Raw genomic sequence first — 23,191 nt, forward strand, 5'->3', positions numbered from 1 at the left:
ACATTGAGTGCTCAGTCATAAACTAAGGAGGGGTAGTGTAGATTGCAGGTGTAGAGTTGACGATACACGTGTTAGAGTTAGATTACGAGTGACAGCCATGTTAACCTGTATGGCCGTGGTGGAGACACAATGGCGCAAGGACTGGGGAAAGACCTAGGAAGTTATCAGTAGGGTCTGATATTTTAATTAGCTACGACAGAACTGTGGCGACATACACATTAGGCTTCGTGGGGGAAGTGTTGGTGCATAATCCCCCCCCCCCTTGCATCTGGACTTTCGAGAGTCCGTTATTTAAGGAGGGAGACTGGAGACTGAACAACAGACACACATAGCTGGGGCTAGAGGGTAGTCTAGGCCTCGTAAGGCTGGCCGCTGTTGTTGGCCAAGCTGTGGTCGTGGACAAATAGACTGATGTTATGCTGTCTTGAGCCTGTCCTGTGAGATGCTGTACAGTTCCTGTCTAGAGGGTGGAGAAGCTGTCACCTAACTGTCGGAAAGATGTTGCCACTGTAACAGTCGGCAAGACGCTGTCCACTACCTATCGTAATTTCAACCTGAGGCTGTCATCGAGAAGCTGTTCTGTTGCCAGTCTCTGTCATGTATGTCTGACTGAGTAGTTTGTGAGTACCAGTACTGAATATGAGTAGAGTGATGATAGATAATTGTAACCCTGTAAACTATTGTATCGTTTGGTATAGATAAATACATGTATTGAACTGTGGGTTAACAAGTTTCATTTATAGTTTAATATTGGTGTTGTTTAGATGTGTAATTAGTTTTGCTCAGGTTTGGTAAACCTCCTTGTACCAACGAGGATGCACGGATAAGTGAAAAGATCACCTCTCGGATCTCCCCTTACATACATACACACATACACATACACATACACACACACCACACACACACACCACACACACACACACACACACACACTATTGCGTACCAAATGAACATGATAATGCGCATATAATAGTGCGGTAAGAGTAGTAAAAGACAGCCGACTAATTTAAGAACATTTAAATTAATTCATAAAAAATTAATTAGGCATCCAATTAAGTCAAGTTTGATGTTAGATTGTCTTCGGCTCTTTACCCAAGTGCCGAATTTCAGAGAAATTAATTGGTGGGATAGAAGTGCTCGAAATTTCATTCGCCCATTTTTACTTTCTCGTATATACGAAGTATAGAGAAAGTCTTGTAATCGTGCAAAAAAAAAAAATCGAGATTTTTACAAATCTCGACGTTTTACACCTCACTGATACGGAAAAACATAATTTTGTAATCTTGTCCGTATGTCTGTGTGTCTGTCTGTGTGTCTGTCTGTATGTGTGTAAACAGGATAACTTGAGTACCGTTACAGCTAGGTTAATGAAATTTCATATATAAGTATTTTATCAAAATTGTAGATCCGTATCAACTTTTGAGCGATTTCCGATAACCGGAAGTGGTACTTTTTCTACTTTGAATTTTTCAAAAGCCTATAACTTGAGTACTATTTCAGATAAATAAATGAAATTTCACACGTAAGTAAAGGATCTAATTCTCTACCTTCTATCAAATTTTGAATAATTCCCGTTGATCGGAAGTACTAATTTACGCTATTTCCGATTTCTCAAAAAACGCATGTAAATTTATAAAGTACTAATAATATTGCGCACTATTATGCACATTTCATTTAGCGTTCACTTGGTGTGCAATTTTTTTTCTACGGGATTTTATTCTATTTTAAAAACTTTAAGTATTTAAAATGGAGTTCCCATCCCCTGTTGTTTTATATAAGAATATTCGAGAAAGTTTAGGGGAGATCACTCCCGGTTTATTATGTATGACAACATGACGATAGAAGAGGAAGCAATGTAGATAAAAGCTCGTAATAAAACCAATTTTAAAAAAACCTTTATAACAACTAGCTTTTAAATGAGCTTAAAATATAAAAAAAAACAGCAATAAAATTAATTTGTTTTCTTTCATAACAGCTGTTATCGCACCCTACGTAAAGATTTCATTAGCGACCCAAGCTTTAATGAAAGAAAGCAAACTAGATTTTTTAAAGCGCATTTTAAAGCCTTTTGCTTTAAATATTTTTAAACTGCTTTTATTTTCTACTTTTTAGTGATTCCTAATTTATGACGGTTGATACCACTAAAAATATTTGATTTTAAACACCATCAGTAGCTCGTGATAACCCAGTTACGATTATCTGCCATATCAGAGCAGCAGTCCGTGACCATATTTTACACACGACAGCAAGTACTTAATCTTGTTACCTCCCCTTAGTTTCAAATAGCTAAAAAAATTTATTATCTGCCCCTAATAGCCTTCATTAGGTCGACCGGCTCTACAATTGTAAACATTTTCGTGAACCACAGTTCACCTGTTAGGGTGATCGCATCTAGCAAGTTATTCCTTCCGTTTTTACTTTCTCGTATATACGAAGTATAGAGAAAGTCTTGTAATCGCTGATACGGAAAAACATAATTTTGCAATCTTGTCCGTATGTCTGTGTGTCTGTGTGTCTGTCTGTCTGTCTGTGTGTCCGTGTGTAAACACAATAACTTGAGTACCGTTACAGCAAGGTTGATGAAATTTCATATATAAGTATTTTATCAAAATCGTAGCCGGAATTGGTACTTTTTCTACTTTGAATTTTTCAAAAGCCTATAACTTGGGTACTATTTCAGATGGATAAATGAAATTTCACATGTACTAGATCTATTACTATTTAAGTATTTTTTAAGATTAAATCATGAGCTGTGAACTACAGAATTAGCCACAACCAGTTTCAATGTTTTAAAATAATAGCTAAACCCTCTAAAGAGTATAAAAAGCAACATGCGACATTCCAAACTATATTGTATGGAATTGCCCCACACCTACTATTGAAAAAAAATATGCTTTCCTGTTCTAAATTAAATGCTGAATCTAGCATTATTAACTGTTACTATTAACAAAAATGATTAAGCTTTCATAAAACCAATAAATAATTGACAACAATTAAAAATAAGACAAAATAAACTATTTTTTAAAAAGTGCAGGGGTTGTACTTACGTAAGGATGTTTGAAGATAGATGCAGATAAAATTAAAGTTCTTGCTCTGATTGGAGATGAGCGCTTCTCTAACAGTATCAAAAAATACAAGAAATGACCTCTTAGAAACAGGGAATAGTAACTTTAAATTAAACTTTACACCCATTACAAATAGAGAGTATTCAGTAGATAGTGTGTGGAATTACCCCGGCTTCCCTACTCAAGTTATAGGCTTTTGAAAAATTCAAAGTAGAAAAAGTACCACTTCCGGTTATCGGAAATCGCTCAAAGTTGATACGGATCTACGATTTTGATAAAATACCTATATATGAAATTTCATCAACCTAGCTGTAACGGTACTCAAGGTATCGTGTTTACACACAGACAGACACACAGACATACGGACAAGATTGCAAAATTATGTTTTTTCCGTATCAGTGAGGTGTAAAACGTCGAGATTTGTAAAAATCTCGATTTTTTTTTTTTGCACGATTACAAGACTTTCTCTATACTTCGTATATGCAAGAAAGTAAAAAACGATAGCTTCTGGACTTAGCTCGAATCACGAATTAACACTGGTTACGAATCGTGAAAACCCACTCTATGTTTATGGATATCCAAAAGAAATGATTCTCAAATGTAGTGTGGAGCTTTGGGTGGGTGGCAGTTAAATCTATGCCTTGGGTTGCCTAACCCTAAAAAAAAATCTCCAAATTCGAGTACTACGTTACTGGATCTCTGACCGGAGAAGGTTTGTGTTTATAGAGCGCCCAGGTATTACATTACAGGCCATGATCGCGGTCTCACAAGAGAAGGTTCGTGACTATAATTAGGGAGAAATGACGTGACAGCCAGCTACACCTTATTTATGAGTTTCCCGACGGCATGTTCGGGTTGCCGTGAATGCCGGTACTTTAGACGTGTGAGAAATCAGGACAACTTTACAATCTAGTGAACTCGGCCCAAGGTATCAAAACAGTATAGACTTCAAAATTTGTTTGGAATACAATATTTTAAAACCAAAATCATTATTGTCTTAACTATTGTAAAGAATATCCTGCAGTTAAAAAATGTGCATTTATTAATCACAGCCTTTCAACGATGCCCATTCCTCCAAAAACGTTGTGCGACGCGGACAATTCGATGACTATGTTATGTCAGCACCATTGGAAACGATTGTATATAACAGTTTGAATGAATTCGGTAAATTAATAATTCTGTTTGGGAACGGATGAATCTTTAAGATGACACTACATAACAACATTTTTACTCTCTTCCAAAAAAAAAAATCACTCTGTTGGATGTCCCCCTCCCCTGATGTGGTTCCCCCACCCGCCCCTATGCCCTCCTCCCACCCCCTATGCCAGCCACTGAATGTTTATTTTGTTATACCAAGACAAGTAGGCCTACATATATGGCAACTACAAGAGAAAGTCAGGACTAGCCTACACTGTCTACTACAAGCATCCCGTCTGTTCACTACAAAACGTCTTCATCGGGCCGCATACAATAGGGTATCTGATTACCTGTTTTCCAAATATTCCTCCCTGCTCTGGTCGGGCGCTAAATCGAGTCCACCCATCTCCAGTCACCTCAGGTCAAATGCGAGGCGACCGTACCCTTCACACAGGGAAGTGTGTGACACTATAATTTACGGCCTGTCTCAGTTTATGTGGGTGATAACTCATTAGCATCAACCGGGGTCTCAGTTATAACAATAAACAACGTCGGCATTCGACCATTTCGTTTTTCCCCAAGTGAATTCAGAAAAAATTATATCAGTTTACAATCTAATTCAGATAACAATAACAGTGCTGAAGCGCGGGGCCCCTTCAGGCGCGGGGCCTGGAGCGTCCGCCCCGTTCGCCACCCCCAAAAGTCGGCTCTGCACCCAACTTAAGCCTGGTATGTAAATTTTGGGAAAACGCGTAATGTGATACCCTACTGTATTTGGACCAATGTAGAAGCTATTTTTTTTTCTAAATTTTTTAAATGCCTGCACTCGTTACTGACCTTAGAAATGCTAGTCTTGTCTTGTACGTCGAAGTAATCGGATACGTAGAAATAAAGTGTCTGTTCTTGGTAAAAGAAACTCAATACATTGAGAAAATATCGATACTAATCATAGAGAACAGCGATCTCTGCTTGTGCGCTGTGTCGATGTTTCACGTTGTGACTTTTACTTTTAACTTGTGGAATATTTCATTGAACTTTTGTATCGCTAAAGACCCAACAGGCAAAGATATTTTACCACTGGTGTCTTCAACATGTACAGTAAGGCGTATCAATTCAGGGAAATAGTGTAAGCATTTAATGTTCTAGTTGTTCGAAAGCTTTTCCTCTAATTTGGAAAAGTAGTCTTTTTTCTTCTTCTCAAAGCGAATTAATATTATGAAGACGATATATTCATATAGTTTTCCTTTCATTTTAGCTTTATTATCATATATCTGACCTCGACATTCACCAATCTCTAAGCCATATTTCTAAGTGTGGTCAGACCCATGCTCAGCCGAAATCGGTGTTTTTAAAAGACAAAAACGTCTAAGGTGTGACGTCTTTTTTAATGTGGGGTCTGTTTTTTGTGTGACGATAAGTGACATACGTGATGTCATTTATGGATGACCCCCAAAACCCACAGTTATCCAAAGGATGACGGGTAGTCTAATATATACTAAAGCCCTCTTTTTTCCATAAAAGTTGTACTATACAGACAGTGATAGACGATTGAGTATTACAATTTTTTTGGTGCAATTAGTAAATAAATCAGTCAGCCAGCATTCACTGTGGAGACAGATGTAAACGTATGATGACACAACATACCGCAACTTTTTAAAATTAAAAAAAAATTCATTCCCACCGGATGCAATATGAAGTTGATGCCCGGAGCCTGGGCCCCGCGCCCCCCCCCTCTCTGCACGTCACTGTCTTGACCTCCAGATGGTGAGGAGGATACTGTTGACGTCAGTAAGAGACACCATAGGGAGCTCTATATAGACCACGTAGTCTATTACTACATCCCACCTACCCACGCGATTTGAGGTATAGTTGTAAGATCCCCAAAGGCTGATCAGAGACGGAGTGGCCCGGTGGTAGTCTCGGGTTCACGTCAGTAGACCGTCCATGTTCACAAAGTTCTGATGGGCACCTAACCCACATATGGTCACAGAGGTGAACTCTACGTCCCTTGCCCAGTAGACCGCCAGGTTTGGAAGGGGAACTATATATATTTTTTTACAAGGGCTGATCCCCCATCCACCTCAATTAAGTTTAAAATAGCCTTTCTAAGAGATGAGGTAATAGTGAAAAAGCGTTGGAATTTACAAAAAAAAAAAATATTGTAATGGTAGGCTGTTGCTTTAGTAATAAAACTCACTACATTTCCAAACATGTACAGCAAAAAGGAATTTGTTGAATTATTTATTTACACTACAAAGTACATCTATGTACACAGAGTTTTGGGTGGAGACGAATCATCATCGGGCTTTGGCCGGCCAACTCCATGTAAAGTTTTCTTCGGTCAATGCCCCACAGCGGCTGGCGATGGTCGACGTTTGAGTGCTCGGTCAGCTCCAGTTCCGTGTTGAAGTCCCGGCAACAACGGCAGCAGACGAACCGCTTCTCGTAGAAGTGGTTCTGCTCGTGCCTCTCAAAGTCTGGGGCGTCCTGGGCCAGATAGCCACAGATGCCACATCGGGTAAGGTCAAGGTCAGGCGGCAGAGTCTCCAGTCTCTCGGGGAGGACGTCGTGCTGGGCCATGTGGAGGCGGAAGTGGACGAGACCGGTGGTCGTGTAGGGACAAATATGGCAGGCGAAACGCTTGACGGCGAAAAGATCCTCTGCGGAAAAAGTAAATAAGATAATACCGTTTCAAATCAAACAAATATGTCATGAGCATTTTTTTACTTTCTCGTATTCGAAGTATAGAGAAAGTATTGTAATCGTGCAAAAAAAAAAAATCGAGATTTTTTTTACACCTCCCTGAGTTGGAAAAACAATGTTTTGCAATCTTGTCCATATGTCTGTGTGTGTCTGTAAACACGATAACTTACAGAGTACCGTTACAGTTAGGTTGATAAAATTTCATATATAAGTATCACATAAAATTTGTAGTTCTGTGTCAACTTTTCAGCGATTTCCGGTAGCCGGAAGTGGAACTTTTTCTACTTTCAATTTTTCAAAAGCCTTTAGAGTACTGTTTCAGATAGATAAATTAAATTTCACTTGTAAGTAAAAGATCTAATTCTATGACTTCTATAAAATTTTGTGAAAATTCCGTTGAACGGAAGTAGTAATTTACGCTATTTCCAATTTCTGAAAAAAAAACGCATATGAATTTATAAAATATTAATAATATTCCGCACCATTATACACAGATTGTTTGGCGTTCACTTGGTGCGCAATTCTACGAGATTCTATACTATTTTAAAAAGTTTAGGTAATTAAAAATGGATTTAAAATTATGTCTATATCCCGAGTTGCCATCCCCCGTAGTGTTTTATAAGAATATTAGAGAAAGTTTACGGGAGATCACTCCCGCTTTCTTAATTCATTAGATCATCAAGGAAAAGATTTGAAATTTCGGAGGTTTTACTAGGATCTTCTTGAACTATCAATTTTACCATGAATATTTGTTTTACAGATAGACAAGACATAAGTCTGGTGAGCGATGTCTCATCTGTCACTTCACTATCGCTAGCTGCAACACGGCACAATTGGAGACCATAATGTATCAGAATAATCCTCAACTGGCGGTGTGAATGGATGGGATCACGGGAATGGATGGGATCACATGAATTGGTGGGATCACATTCAAACATGAACTTCAGCACGACATACCTGAAAGGCTTGCAGGTTGACTGCTTGTAGTTGTCACCTTTTCCACGTCTGCAGCGGTTGATTCCTCGTCTGATATGTTGATTATACCGTCTGCTATATCCATCATGAAGTCTTCAGTTACATCCATAACTTTGTCGTCTGCTATATCCATTTCTTTGTCGTCTGCTACATCATTGAAGACGTTACATTCCATACATGGTGAGATTGCAATATGCTGCTCGCTTGTCTTTGTTTGAGGTGCAGAATCAACCTCATCGAATTGTGTCTGCCTGACCAGCACAGGACACTGGTCATCCAGCTTCTCTTTTGGCCTGAGCTTGACCACCTTGGCCTGTGTCTTACAATGTCGATGACGTTCCAGGATGTGACTGTTGACACGTGACCTACAAGTCAAATCAAGTTGACATCAGTCACATGGCATTGCTCAGTACAGACAACAGCTTACATAGCCTTACATAACACGACATCTTACATTTACAACATGAGTCAAGTACATGAGAAGTGAGAACGGCCATTGCATGCTAACCCTTACATTGAACCTGCTCCAGCTTGTTGCCAGAACAGAAACCACAGACACAATCTCAGACAAACAGCATTAGCGTCTACCAGTCCTCTGATCCACCCCGCCCCCATCTCTCCTCCCCTCAAAATAAAAAAAATGATTACCTTTTTTTGCTTCTAAACAGACATTTTGAACATAAGTATCTCCTTCGGATGCTCTTGACATCGCCGATGACACAATGACCTAAAACGTTGAAGGTCACTCCAGAGTCCACCCACAAGATCCTCTGGTGTTTGTGCCGCTTGCGACTGTGTCTGACCAGAGCCTCCAGCGACTTGACATCCCAGCCACAGTAGTAGCACGAGCTGTAGTCGATCGTCTGCTCCAGGCTGGACGGGAGTTCTCCCTCGGCCGACTGGTCGTCTGCTGGTTTGATCAGCTCCACCAGAGGGCAGTTTATGGAGACCGTCTGGATTATTGTGCTGTTTTTGTGAGAGTCGGGCGTCTTTGGAGGGGTCGGTGGGGTTGAAAACACAGTTGTCTTTTGTTTGTCTGAAGCTGCACAAACTTTTGGCGTGTCTGCTTGGATAGTGTGCGATGCACCTTTGTCTATCTCCTCTAAATACCACGATTTTTGCAACAGATCCAGGCAATGTTGTAGTTCGTGCTTCTCTTCAACCAAATCACAGCTCTCGAAATGACACAGGTATTTTTGAACGGAGATAGCGTAGAAAGAGCACCTGGCACAGCGAAACCCCGGCTCGGAAGAGTGAGTGGACACCATGTGAGTTTTCAAGTCCTCCAGCGTAACGGCCACAAACTCGCACGACCGGCTCCCCAAGTTTCCACCACAGCCGAACCGCCCCAAGTGCACCGCCTTGATGTGGGCTGTCAGCAGATCTTTTTTCACAGAGAAACAACAAAGAGAACAGACCATGACCAAAATATCGGGATGTTCCTGTGTGAGATGTTCATTTAACAAAACATCGTTGTCAAAACCACGCATACACGCCGAGCATATGTAGTACTGTTTGTTGTCGACTTTTTCAGCCGCACTTTTTGAGCTTTGCTCGGGTTCAGTGCACGCGATGTTTACACACACATTTGCTGAAGGCCAGGACTGGTCTCTTTCAGGAGTTCTTGTGAACAGATCCTCAGGAGTTCTTGTCGACAGATCCTCAGGAGTTCTTGTCGACAGATCCTCAGGAGTTCTTGTCAGCATATCGTCAGTTCTTGTCAGCATATCGTCAGTTCTTGTCAGCATAGCGTCAGTTCTTGTCAGCAGATCCTCAGGAATTCTTGTCAGCATGTCGTCAGGAATTCTTGTCAGCAGATCGTCAGTTCTTGTCAGCAGATCTTCAGGAGTTCTTGACGGCGTGTCGTCCTCGGAATGAGGCGAGATGTTTGAGCGGGTGTCCATGTAAAACCTGTCCATGTGCTCCAAGTCCAAATCTTTGTTTGGGTTGTTGAAAGGAAACTCACGGTCATGGTTTTGTACCGACCTAAGTCCTAGATCAGACAGATCAAATTGTAAAATAATGGTCTCAGCAGAAGGGAAATGTCTGGTTGGCTCATTAGGGAGAAGCTGTCTTACTGGCTCACTTGTGACTGGCTGTCTGATTGGCTCATTAGTGAAGCGCTGTTTGATTGGCTCATTAGTGAGATACTGTCTGATTGGTTGACTTGTGACTGGCTGTCTGATTGGCTCATTAGTGAAGTGCTGTTTGATTGGATCATTAGTGAGATACTGTCTGATTGGTTCACTTGTGACTGGCTGTCTGATTGGCTCATTAGCGAGGTGCTGTTTGATTGGATCATTAGTGAGATACTGTCTGATAGGTTCACTTGTGACTGGCTGTCTGATTGGCTCATTAGCGAGGTGCTGTTTGATTGGCTCATTAGTGAGATACTGTATGATTGTCTCACTTGTGACTGGCTGTCTGATTAGCTCATTAGTGAGGTGCTGTCTCACTGGCTCATTTATGACTGGCTGTCTGATTGGCTCAGTGAAGGGCTGTTTGATTGACTCATTAGTGAGGTGGTATCTAATTGGCTCATTAGTTAGATGCTGTCTGATGCGCTCATTGAAGTGGTATCTAATTGGCTCATTAGTGAGATTGTATCTGATTGGCTCATTCGTGAGATGTTGTCTGATTGGCTCACTCGTGAAATACTGTCTGATTGGGTCATTAGTGAGGGGCTGTCTAATTGGCTCATTAGTGAGGTGCTGTCTAATTGGGTCATTAGTAAAGGGCTGTCTAACTGGCTCATTAGTAAGGGGCTGTCTAATTGGCTCATTAGTGAGGGGCTGTCTAATTGGGTCATTAGTGAGGGGCTGTCTAATTGGCTCATTAGTAAGGGGCTGTCTAATTGGCTCATTAGTGAGGGGCTGTCTAATTGGCTCAATAGTAAGGGGCTGTCTAATTGGCTCATTAGTGAGGGGCTGTCTAATTGGCGCATTAGTAAGGGGCTGTCTAATTGGCTCATTAGTGAGGTGCTGTCTGGTTGGTTCAAAAGTGAGTTGCTGTCTGAGGAGATTAGAAGTGGGACGCCACCTAGCTCTGGGGTGTCTATCAACTGTGTGCGAGTTTGCCAGTAATGGATTCGGATCTTGGTGCAAGTAGTCCCATACAAACTCCGAATTGTTTTTCGATTTTTGTAAATCAACGCCTGAGATAGAATTTTTTGTTGCGGCGGTCTTGGCTGGAGAAATATCAGGAAGTGTATTGATGCACTTCGGGTTGCGGCCAGGGCGCCTAGGCCCCGCTGTTCTCGAATTCACTCCAACCTCACATAGATGCAGACATTTCAGAAGAAGTTCCTGGTTTGTTTGTTGTGTCACCCTAAACAGGGTTTTGTTCAAAAGATCGATGGTTTTCCTTTTAAAAGACCTAAATCTCATTCGATATCTTTTTTGGCCTACATTGCCGTACTTTAAAACAGTCGCAAAGTATTCCTCTTCATGACGCTTCCATTTCTCGTAGCGTTTGAACAACGTTTTGGCCTGAAGCCAATCATCTTTTTTCATCACGTAGGTGACTGTGTCTAGGACCCTGACGAGGGCATCAATGTCCAGTCTATGTAGGCGGAGATCTGACAGACCCGGCGATTTCTTGACCACATAGTTTGTATTTGATGGTTTTTCCACCACAGATATTTGTTGAGGTTGGTTGGTGGTTTCGGCTGAAGGTCTTTCTTGAAGTAGCTTCGTGGAGTCCACACACGGTATTCGCTGAGGCGGCTCCGTGGTTTCCACTGCAGCAGTGTTAGAGAGCGGTCCGTTTTTTGCTGGATGAATTTCAGACTGTTGTCCGGCAGCTGGATGGCCGTCAGATGGGCAAATATTGGGTGTTGAGCTCTGCTGTAAGCTTGAAGCTTCAGGACACCTATAGCGTGTTGTGGCATGTGGCCAGCGATAAGATAATAATCCGGGCAGACTATTCAATTTGTTTGTTTGGAGTTGTGGCCGGACAGGTAGACCGTTATTTATGACAGGATGAAGTTGTGGTTGCATATTATGAACTAAATGTGTAGCTTGTGTCATGACAGTCTCATTCGTCTGTAACTAACTTCTGTAAATAAAGCGTGAACAAAAATTAAAACTAAAAGAAGTGATTTGAATGATTAAATTAGAAAGCCTCAACAGTTAACCGAAAACACCGCCCCAACGATAAAAGCGATACCAATTAACAAAATATATTTGTGATACTGTACTGCACTGTTAAATTGCACTATATATCTTGGTAGACAAACTAACAATATTGAACCAGAGCAGAGCCTGGCTGGATCGGCAAATCAAGCTGTAAAAGTTTCAGCTAGACAAGTCAGATTACAGTGAATGGACGCTAGAAAAATACTGCACTGAACGAACAAAATTCAGGTAAAAACATTATTGCTGGAAAATACTTGTCACTCTATTCAAAAACTGTGCAATGGTGCTAACAAGTACTTGTAATGCGTATTTGGAGTTTTCCGACTTGGTGCGAAAAGAAATGTTTATTTCGTGTCAAGTCTCCCTGAGATTTCCACCAAACGGAACATTATATATACTAAAATAAAGTGGTAGTAATCTCCCCTAAACTTTTTCGTATATACTTATATAACACTACGGGGATGGCAACTCAGGACATATAGGCCTACATGCTTTTTAATAAGTTTTTACATACTTTTTTAAAAAATAGAATAGAATCGCGTAAAAAAATTGCGCACCAAGTGAACAGTAAACAGCATGTGTATAATAGTGCGGAATATTATTAGTACTTTATAAATTCATTTTCATTTTTTTTTTCAGAAATCGGAAATAGCGTAAATTACTACTTCCGGTCAACGGAAATTACTCAAAATTGTACAGAAGGCAGGGAATCAGATCTTGTACTTCCATGTGAAATTTCGTTTATCTATCTGAAACAGTACTCAAGTTAAAGGCTTTCGAAAAACCAAAAGTAGAATAGGTTCCACTTACGGTTACAGGAAATCGTTTATAAGTTGAAAAAACTACAAATTTGATGTAATACATGTATATGAATTTCATCAACCGAGCTGTAACGGTACTCACGTTATCGTGCTCACAGACATACACACTTACATGCACACACACGGATAGAATCGCAAAAAAAGTATTTCCGTCTCGATTATGCGTAGATAAATCTGGATTTAGAATTTCTGCCTGATTGAAATAAGTCCCCTATACTCCGTATATGATGAAATACTGAGGTGTAAAATAGTGAAAACTGTCAAAATTTCATGTGATTTTTGTGCAGGATTACAATACTCCCTCTATACATTGTATAATAGAAATTTAAAAAAATAATTATTAATTAATCTGAAAATATCGGTGACAGGACAAATGATCTCAGGACAAAATGTCCTCAGACTAAATATCCCAGACAAAATATGCAAATGATCTAAGAACAAATGATCTCAAGGACAAAAGATCTCAGGACAAAATATATCAGGACTAATGATACTTTGAACAAATGATGAAACGCAAACGCAAACACAAACACAAAAGCTAAAGCAAACACAAACCCTAAAAAAAAAAACACAAACCCAAACCCAAAAGCAAACACAAATGCAAACGTAAATGCAAACACAAACCTAAACGCAAACAATAACTCAGAAAATAATACAAAATAAAACGCGAACTTAAACACAAACTTGAACGCAAACAATAACGCCAAGTCGCATCTCGCCGGGGAGCCGGCGGACCCGCCTGATTCAGCTTAGTAAACGACTGTAATACCCGAACAAATCCATAGTATATCGCATTCACCTAAACGAACGTAGGCGCTATAGCGCTTACGAGAAGGCCCGGGGCAACAAATAGCACCCTGTGGGGGCGCCAGATGACGCACTGGTTTCAATTTAGTGAAGGGCTTTTCTTTAGTTATTTAAATAGTAGTGTATAATTTATTTTCTACTTTTTAGTGCATTAGTATATAACAGTTTGTTATTAAAACGTTTTGTATGAAATTTTTTAATGAATTTTTTTCTGTACTTTAATTTTTTAAATTTACAATAGAGTTGCATGACTAAAAACTATTGCGCCCCTAATGAACGTGAAAAGCGTGTATAATAGTGCGGAATAGTTGGATAAGACTGCCTACTAATTTGGAAAATACAGCTAGGTTGATGAAATTGCATATGTAAGTATTGTATCAAATTTTTACTTTCTCGTATATACGAAGTATAGAGAAAGTATTGTAATCGTGCAAAAAAATCTCTTGAAATTTTAACAATTTTCACCGTATTACACCTCAGTCCTTCATCACATCCGAAGTATAGAGGACTTATTTTAATCGGGAAAAAATTATCAATCCAGATTTATCAAAATTAAGAGGTTTTATGCGTAATCCATTCTGAAAAACTGGGCTTTGCAATCCTGTCCGTATGTCTGTGTGTCTGTTTGTGTGTGTTTGTGTGTAAACACGATAACTTGAGTACCGTTACAGTTAGTTTGATGAAATTTCATACATAAGTATTTTATCAAAATCGTAGATCCGTATCAACTTTTGAGCTATTTCCGATAACCGGAAGTGGTACTTTTCCTACTTTGAATTTTTCAAAAGCCTATAACTTGAGTACTATTTCAGATAGATAAATAAAATTTCACATGTTAGTAAAAGATCTAATTCTCTAACTTCTGTTAAATTTTGAGTAATTTCCGTTGACGGAAAGTACTAATTTACACTACTTCAGATTTCTCAAAAAACGCATGTACATTTTTAAAATACTAATAATATTGCGCACTATTATGCCCTTTTTTATTTTGCGTTCACTTGGTGTGTAATTCTTTTTTCTACGATATTTTATTCTATTTTTAAAAACTTTAAGTATTTAAAATGGAGTTCCCATCCCCTGTTGTTTTATATAAGAATATTCGAGAAAGTTTAGGGGAGATCACTCCCGGTTTATTTTTATTGAAATTAACGTTTAAATTTAAATGCTTAAAAACTAGGACACCATGATTGAATACAACATAAGACTGTATTTAGAGTAGACGGGAAACGACGTGGTAGGACGTGGGGTGGTAGTCGGATAGGGATAAGTAGATGCAGTGGCGTAAAGAGGTCGGGTGTCACCCGGTGCGGCACTTACTGGTGTCACCCCCACCCCCCCCCCCCCTAATTTATGTATATTGTTACGATCCCAAGGGATCTTTACCTGGGTTTGGCCCCATCGAGGAGGGCCAGGTAATTAAAATGAAATGCTTAGGCATGTTAATGCACTGGCCAGCTTAGGCCGTGAGAGTCTGGGGGTTTTGATGGCCACCACGGATTAGATTCCACGCTGTGGGCGTGGCAGAATTGGAGTCTTCGGGACTCGGCTATTAACGTGGCCAACAGCCCGTGATTTACGGCTGGAAAAACCTTCCAGATCGGACAGGGCCGAGTGGACCGTCATGGACAGATGTGACCTAGGGTCAGGCACGAATTAAAATTGTTCCCACGGTAACGCACGGGGACGAGTACTTTAGGGAGACACTCACTGGACACACACACACACACGGAGACGGACGGACACGTCTCGGATAGCTAGGTTTAGAGGAGACAGACATGGGGCGTCTCTGTGAGCTAGTGGACAGCCAAGAGATGCCCGTACTGTAGTAGACCTAGGCTAGTTAGTTAGGGACAAGTAGGGCAGTCGAATTAAGGACTTTAGTGTTGTAGATAGTTGTGTATTTTTCTTATTGTATTCCATGTGGTGGCGGGTTAATGTTAGGTGTTGTATTTTGTGGCGAATAAATAGCGATTACTGAAGTTGGCTTTTATTTATTTTTATTTTTCTTCTTTTTGTTTACGATCCCCTGACTAGTTCGAAAGGATTAGAGAAAGAGGTTCGTAACAGAATTGGTGGCTAGCGTCCGGAATTGAATAGACAACGAGGCCATAGTTGAATAGTTTCTTTTGATGCCATGTTCAGTTGGGGGCTCACGAGCTTGTGTTTTAGTTTTAAGTTTTAAGAGTAGTTACAGTAAAGTTGTTCACGGAATCAGGAGAGTTTTCCAAACATTGAGTAAGTAGCGAGCGTATCACCTTTGTGTTGACACTGATTTATTCATTAGAGGTTGTTCTTTTTTTTTGTTGATTCAGTATAGCTGGAGGGATTAATGCCCAGTATACTCGAATATTTTTGTGTGATCCAGTGGAACTGGAGTGTTCGGGTTTATTCAGTACAGCTGGAGGGTCATTCCCAGGTACGTGAATAAATTCGTAATTTTTGTTTGGTTTGCTCAGTATAGCTGGAGGGTCAATTACCAGTATAAGTGAGTAAATTGTTTGTGATCCAGTGTAGCTGGATATCTTAGTTTGGTTGGCCCAGTATAGCTGGTGTCTACCTGTTTTAAGTGTCAAAGGTGATAGCCGTACTTGTAATGTTTAAGTTAAAGTTTTTGTGTGAGCCACATTTTCTTAGTTAACCGCCACCATTTAGCTGAATAAGTTCCGTAAGTGTGAATCATGGACGTAATGATTTTTATTGAGTGTCCAACTCTAGAAGTTTTAGACAAGTTTTGTCGCTTAGAGTTGTTGTGTCTAGTTGAGCAACTAGGACTAGAGGTTGATGTCTCGGATAGAGATAGAGTTCTAAGAGATCATATTGTTGTTGAGTTGGTAAATACAGGTAGATTAGAGGAGGAGTGTCTAGACTCTATAGAATACTACGATAGGACGCATTAGAGTAGAAGAAATTGAGAGAAAGTATCAAGTTAAGTTGTTAGAGATTGCAAGAGAACAAGAGGAGAAGTTATTAGAGATCAGGAGGGATATATTTATGTCAGAATCTTGTAAGGAAAATGATATTCAAAGTTTAGAGAAACTGAGAATACATGAGGTTAAACTATTAGAGATCAGGAGGGAACGGGATTTACTTAGGCTAGAGGAGGAGGCGCAGCTTAGTGGGTTGTTTGACTTTCCAGAATCTGTCTCTGTTTTCTCTTAGGCTAGTGTAGTAGTTTCCGAGGATCGGTATAGAGATGAAGATAGTTTGTTGTCTGATAGAGTTGGTAGTGAGTTTTGTCAGTCTCAGACTAAGGCTGCCACTAGCTTTGGCTCAGTCCCTGAAGTCGACTCTAACCTAGCAGAACCAGCACAAACGTCAAAACGTGCTGATAGTTTACGAGTTGAAAGTTTTCTGCCGACAAGTACTGAAGGCAGTCAGCAAGTTATTGGTTTAGATGAAATCACGGCGACCACTCTGATGTTGACCAGTCATGAAAAGGGGCTGTCAATATCAGAGCCAGTGGATACACCTACCGCTAAAATCACGGTAACCACCGAGAGAGTGAATACCCATGAGAACAGGCTGTCCTCGTCTGAACCTGAACCAGTAACTGCATCTGATCAAGACCTTACTACTTGTCGTCTTGAAGGCGTCGTGACCTTAACTGGAGGTCATGTGAATGGTGACCCACACCTTCAGTTAGACGAGTCAAAGAATCTTCTGCCAGCATCGGTAACGGACGAAATCGTTACCCATTGTCTTGGAGGTGAGCCTAACACGGGCTGTCCTCCCATTATCATAGCAGTGTTTGATTTCTCCACGACCAAGTCCAGCAACCTGGAGGCCATGACCTCACCTGGAGGTCACGTGGATGGTGTTTTACATCCCCAGTTCGAGGAGACGATGAATCTTTTGTCAGCGTCGGTGACCAGCAAAGTCGTTACCTTTTGTTTATGAGTTGAGCTTAACTCAGGCTTCCCTCCCCTTATCTCGGAGCTGATTTACGGTTCTCTGACCGACCCGGTCAAGACCAGCAACCTGGAGTTGGTGACCTCAGCGGGTCACGCTACTTCCATCAACCGAGGGTGCGTACATGCGAGCGCATACCCCATCGCTTTCACGGAGACGGGGCGTGTAATCGTTCCCTTTTTATGTGACTCGATGTTCAGGATTAACATCGTGTCAAAACATGGCATTAGTGCAAGCAGTCCTGTGAAACCACGCCTTATGTGCGAGTTGTTGTTGTTGTGGACGGACAATAACTCTGTCACTAAAGTTGTGCTGCGCCGGTATAAAGTTCGGCTTAAGTTTTTATGTTTACGGACTCATGATGACCGGCAAGACGGAAAAATAATGTGTGTTTCAAACCTATTAGAACTGTTCCAGAGTTTGAATTTTCAGGTTTTCCCAAGATGCAAGTGTTCTAATTAAAAGGAACTGTTTTCAGGCTTAAAGAATGTACACTTTTACATGTCTTGTTTGAAAAAAAAATGTGTTATTACTGTTTTACATGTTGATGAATTCGTGACAGTTTTTAATTGTATTGACAGGTTTTGTTGACTGATGACGTAACTATCAGTAAAACGAAGACTGTTGGTTTCAACATTAAGATTATTTGCGACAGTGACACATGTGTTGCAGATTTGCGGTTTTATTTACTTTGATGTCTATGTTTGATGACATTGTGTTTGGGGTGTTTAGTCAAACTTGTTATTGTGACTAAATCATCCACGTTTCTTAACTTTTTAATTATGATGATGTTAAATTGTTTTAGTCCTATTTAGGTTTATTCTGGGACTTTTGAGGAATTGTGAGATTGGACTGGTGGTCTAGTAAGATATGTTCAATTAATTCACCTAGTGGCGAATTAATTTCTTGAAGGGGGGAGGTGTTACGATCCCAAGGGATCTTTACCTGGGTTTGGCCCCATCGAGGAGGGCCAGGTAATTAAAATGAAATGCTTAGGCATGTTAATGCACTGGCCAGCTTAGGCCGTGAGAGTCTGGGGGTTTTGATGGCCACCACGGATTAGATTCCACGCTGTGGGCGTGGCAGAATTGGAGTCTTCGGGACTCGGCTATTAACGTGGCCAACAGCCCGTGATTTACGGCTGGGAAAACCTTCCAGATCGGACAGGGCCGAGTGGACCGTCATGGACGGATGTGACCTAGGGTCAGGCACGAATTAAAATTGTTCCCACGGTAACGCACGGGGACGAGTACTTTAGGGGAGACACTCACTGGACACACACACACACGGAGACGGACGGACACGTCTCGGATAGCTAGGTTTAGAGGAGACAGACATGGGGCGTCTCTGTGAGGTAATGGACAGCCAAGAGATGCCTGTACTGTAGTAGACCTAGGCTAGTTAGACAGTTAGGGACAAGTAGGGCAGTCGAATTAAGGACTTTAGTGTTGTAGATAGTTGTGTATTTTTCTTATTGTATTCCATGTGGTGGCGGGTTAATGTTAGGTGTTGTATTTTGTGGCGAATAAATAGCGATTACTGAAGTTGGCTTTTATTTATTTTTATTTTTCTTCTTCTTGTTTACGATCCCCTGACTAGTTCGAAAGGATTAGAGAAAGAGGTTCGTAACAGAATATATATATATATATTGTTCCGACCACCTGGTGTTTAACCTGGGCTGACCCGTATGTTGGGGTAGCGATCTCACGCTCATCCATCAACATGGCGGTGGTCAGAGGCTGACCAGTGCTGGCCGTGAGAACCTTTGGGCCGTGACGGCCACACCGGATTGGGTACCACGCTGTGGGCGGTGCATACCTGGTGTCTTGGGGGACTCGGCTATTAACGTGGCCAACAGCCCATAAATTACCTGGTGACACCACGGGCTGACCGTTGATGCTTGACCTAGGCTAGTGACGGTCCGTGTTTTACGGCTGGGAAAACCTTCCAGGTCGGAGGGGGCCGAGGGGACCGTCATGGACGGATATGACCTAGGGTCAGGCCTTAATTAAAATCGTTCCCACGGTGTAGAACGGGGGACGAGTACTTTAGGAGGGTAGACCGGAGACTGGGGACACACTCTCGACAGACACTCGGGACACACACACGGAGACGGACGGACGTCTCGGATAGCTAGGCTTAGAGGAGACAGACATGGGTCGTCTTTGTGAGCTGGTGGAAAGCCACGACATGTATTAGACTTAGGCTAGGCTTGACAGTTAGGGACAAGTAGATTAGTCAAATTAAGGACTGTAGTTGTAGTACTTAGTTGTGTATATTTCTGATTGTTGTACTTCGGTGGCGGGTTTAACTTTAAGTGTTGTGATTTGTGGCGAATAAATAGAGATTACTGAAGTTGGCTTTTATTTATTTTTATTTTTCTTCTTCTTGTTTACGATCCCCTGACTAGTTCGAAAGGATTAGAGAAGGGGGTACGTAACAATTGGCGGCTAGAGTCCGGGATAGGACAGACAACGAGTTGAATAGTTTCTTTTGATGCCATTTTCAGTTGGGGGCTCACGAGCTTGTGTTTTAATTTTAAGTTTTATGAGTAGGGAGAGTAAAGTTGTTCACGGAATCAGGAGAGTTTTCCAAACATTGAGTAAGTAGCGAGCTTATCACCTTTGTGTTGACACTGAGTTTATTATGCTGTTTTTATGTTGGTCCAGTAGAGCTGGAATTTTTATTTTTATTCAGTATAGCTGGAGGGATTAATGCCCAGTATACTTGAATGTTTTTTGTTTGGTCCAGTGGAACTGGAGTGTTCGGGTTTATTCAGTACAGCTGGAGGGTCATTCCCAGGTACGTGAATAAATTCGTAATTTTTGTTTGGTTTGCTCAGTATAGCTGGAGGGTCAATTCCCAGTATACGTGAGTAAATCGTTTGTGTTCCAGTGTAGCTGGATATCTTAGTTTGGTTGGCCCAGTATAGCTGGTGTCTACCTGTTTCAAGTGTCAAAGGTGATAGCCCTACTTTTAATGTTTAAGTTAAAGTGTTTGTTGTAAGCCACATTTTCTTAGTTAACCGCCACCATTTAGCTGGATAAGTTCCGTAAGTGTGAATCATGGACGTAATGAGTTTTATTGAGTGTCCAACTCTAGAAGTTTTAGACAGGTTTTGTCGCTTAGAGTTGTTGTGTCTAGTTGAGCAACTAGGACTAGAGGTTGATGTCTCGGATAGAGATAGAGTTATACGAGATCATATTGTTGTTGAGTTAGTAAATACAGGTAGATTAGAGGAGGAGTGTCTAGACTCGATAGAATATTATGAGATCGGGCGTATTAGGGTTGAAGAAATTGAGTGGAAATATCAAGTTAAGTTGTTAGAGATCGCGAGAGAAAAAGAGGAGAAGTTGTTAGAGATCAGGAGGGATATATTCATGCCAGAATCTTGGAAGGAAATTGACATTAAAAGTTTAGAGAAACTGTTCGGACATGAAGTTAAACTATTAGAGATCAGGAGGGAACGGGATTTACTTAGGCTATGGGAGGAGGCGCAGCTTAGTGGGTTGTTTGACTTTCCAGAATCTGTCTCTGTTTTCTCTCAGGCTAGTGTAGTAGTTTCCGAGGATCGGTATAGAGATAAAGATAGTTTGTTGTCTGATAGAGTTGGTAGTGAGTTTTGTCAGTCTCAGACTAAGGCTGCCACTAGCTTTGGCTCAGTCCCTGAAGTCGACTCTAACCTAGCAGAATCAGCACAAACGTCAAAACGTGCTGATAGCTTACGAGTCGAGAGTTGTGTGCCGACGAGTACTGAAGGCAGTCAGCAAGTTATTGGTTTAGATAAAATCACGGCGACCACTCTGATGTTGACCAGTCATGAAAAGGGGCTGTCAATATCTGACCCAGTGGATACAACCACCGATGATATCACGGCGACCACTCTGATATTGGCCAGTCATGAAAAGGGGCAGTCAATGTCGGAACTAGTGGATCCAACCACCGCTGAAATCACGGTAACCACCGAGAGAGTGAATAACCATGAGAACAGGCTGTCCTCGTCTGAACCTGAACCAGTAACTGCATCTGATCAAGACCTTACCACTTGTGGTCTTGAAGGCGTCATGACCTTAACTGGAGGTCATGTGAATGGTGACCCACACCTTCGGTTAGACGAGTCAACGAATCTTTTGCCAGCATCAGTAACGAACAAAATCGTTACCCATTGTCTTGGAGGTGAGCCTAACACGGGCTGTCCTCCCATTAGCATAGCAGTGTTTAATTTCTCCCCGACCAAGTCCAGCAACCTGGAGGCCATGACCTCACCTGGAGGTCACGCGGATGGTGTTCTACATCCCGAGTTTGAGGAGACGACGAATCTTTTGTCAACGTCGGTGACAAGCGTAGTTGTTACCTCTTGTTTAGGAGTTGAGCCTAACTCAGGCTTCCCTCCCCTTATCTCGGAGGTGATTTATTGTTCTCTGACCGACCCGGTCAAGACCAACAACCCGGAGACGGTGACCTCAGCGGGTCACGCTACTTACTTCAACCGAGGGTGCGTACATGCGAGCGCATACCCCATCGCTTTCATGGAGACAGGGCGTGTAATCGTTCCCTTTTCGTGTGACTCGATGTTCAGGATTAACATCGTGTCAAAACATGGCTACATTGCAAGCAGTCCTGTGAAACCACGCCTTATGTGCGAGTTGTTGTTGTTGTGGACGGACAATAACTCCGTCACTAAAATTGTGCTGCGCCGGTATAAAGTTCGGCTTAAGTTTTATGTTTACGGACTCATGATGACCCGAAAGACGGAAAACTAATTTGTGTTTCAAACCTATTAGAACTGTTCCCAAGATAGACTGTTTCATGTTTTCCCAGGATGCAAGTGTTCTAATCAAAATGAACTATTTTCAGGCTTAAAGAATGTACCCTTTTACATGTCTTGTTTGAAAAAAAAAAAATGTGTAATTGATGTTTTACATGATGATGAATTTGTGACTGTTTTTAATTGTACTGACAGGTTTTGTTGACTGATGACGTAACTATCAGTAAAACGAAGACTGTTGGTTTCAACATTAAGATTATTTGCGACAGTGACGCATGTGTTGCAGATTTGCGGTTTTATTTACTTTGATGTCTATGTTTGATGACACTGTGGTTGGTGTATTTAGCCAAACTTGTTATTGTGACTAAATCATCCACGTTTCTTATCTTTTTGATGATGATGATGTTAAACTGTTTTAGTCCTATTTAGGTTTATTCTGGGACTTTTGAGGAGTTGTGAGATTGGGCTGGTGGTCTAGTAAGATATGTTCAATTAATTCCCCTTGCGGTGAATTAATTTCTCGAAGGGAGGGGGTGTTACGACCACCTGGTGTTTAACCTGGGCTGACCCGTATGTTGGGGTAGCGATCTCACGCTCATCCATCAACATGGCGGTGGTCAGAGGCTGACCAGTGCTGGCCGTGAGAACCTTTGGGCCGTGACGGCCACACCGGATTGGGTACCACGCTGTGGGCGGTGCATACCTGGTGTCTTGGGGGACTCGGCTATTAACGTGGCCAACAGCCCATAAATTACCTGGTGACACCACGGGCTGACCGTTGATGCTTGACCTAGGCTAGTGACGGTCCGTGTTTTACGGCTGGGAAAACCTTCCAGGTCGGAGGGGGCCGAGGGGACCGTCATGGACGGA

The 23,191-nt window shown here is 41.4% G+C and overlaps 1 protein-coding gene across 3 annotated transcripts in view; it reads right to left on the reverse strand.

Annotated features, from left to right (window-relative positions):
* Positions 1–6,439: 6,439 nt before the first annotated feature.
* The window catches only part of LOC131948964 (uncharacterized), a 30,092-nt gene continuing 13,340 nt past the window's right edge, over positions 6,440–23,191 (reverse strand). For 2 of the 3 annotated variants that reach the window (XM_059310710.1, XM_059310709.1), the window contains exons 2-4: positions 8,529–11,936; positions 7,863–8,245; positions 6,440–6,862 (exon numbers count right to left, since the gene is read on the reverse strand). In XM_059310710.1, coding sequence (XP_059166693.1) covers positions 6,453–6,862; positions 7,863–8,245; positions 8,529–11,908 — 4,173 coding nt within the window. In that variant the 5' untranslated portion in view covers positions 11,909–11,936 and the 3' untranslated portion in view covers positions 6,440–6,452. The remainder of the gene's footprint in view (positions 6,863–7,862; positions 8,246–8,528; positions 11,937–23,191) is intronic. The other variant, XM_059310711.1, reaches the window with a different exon arrangement.

This window comes from Physella acuta, unplaced genomic scaffold (assembly GCF_028476545.2).
Source record: "Physella acuta isolate Inbredline_101_S28 unplaced genomic scaffold, ASM2847654v3 ptg000667l, whole genome shotgun sequence".
NCBI lineage: Eukaryota > Metazoa > Mollusca > Gastropoda > Physidae > Physella > Physella acuta.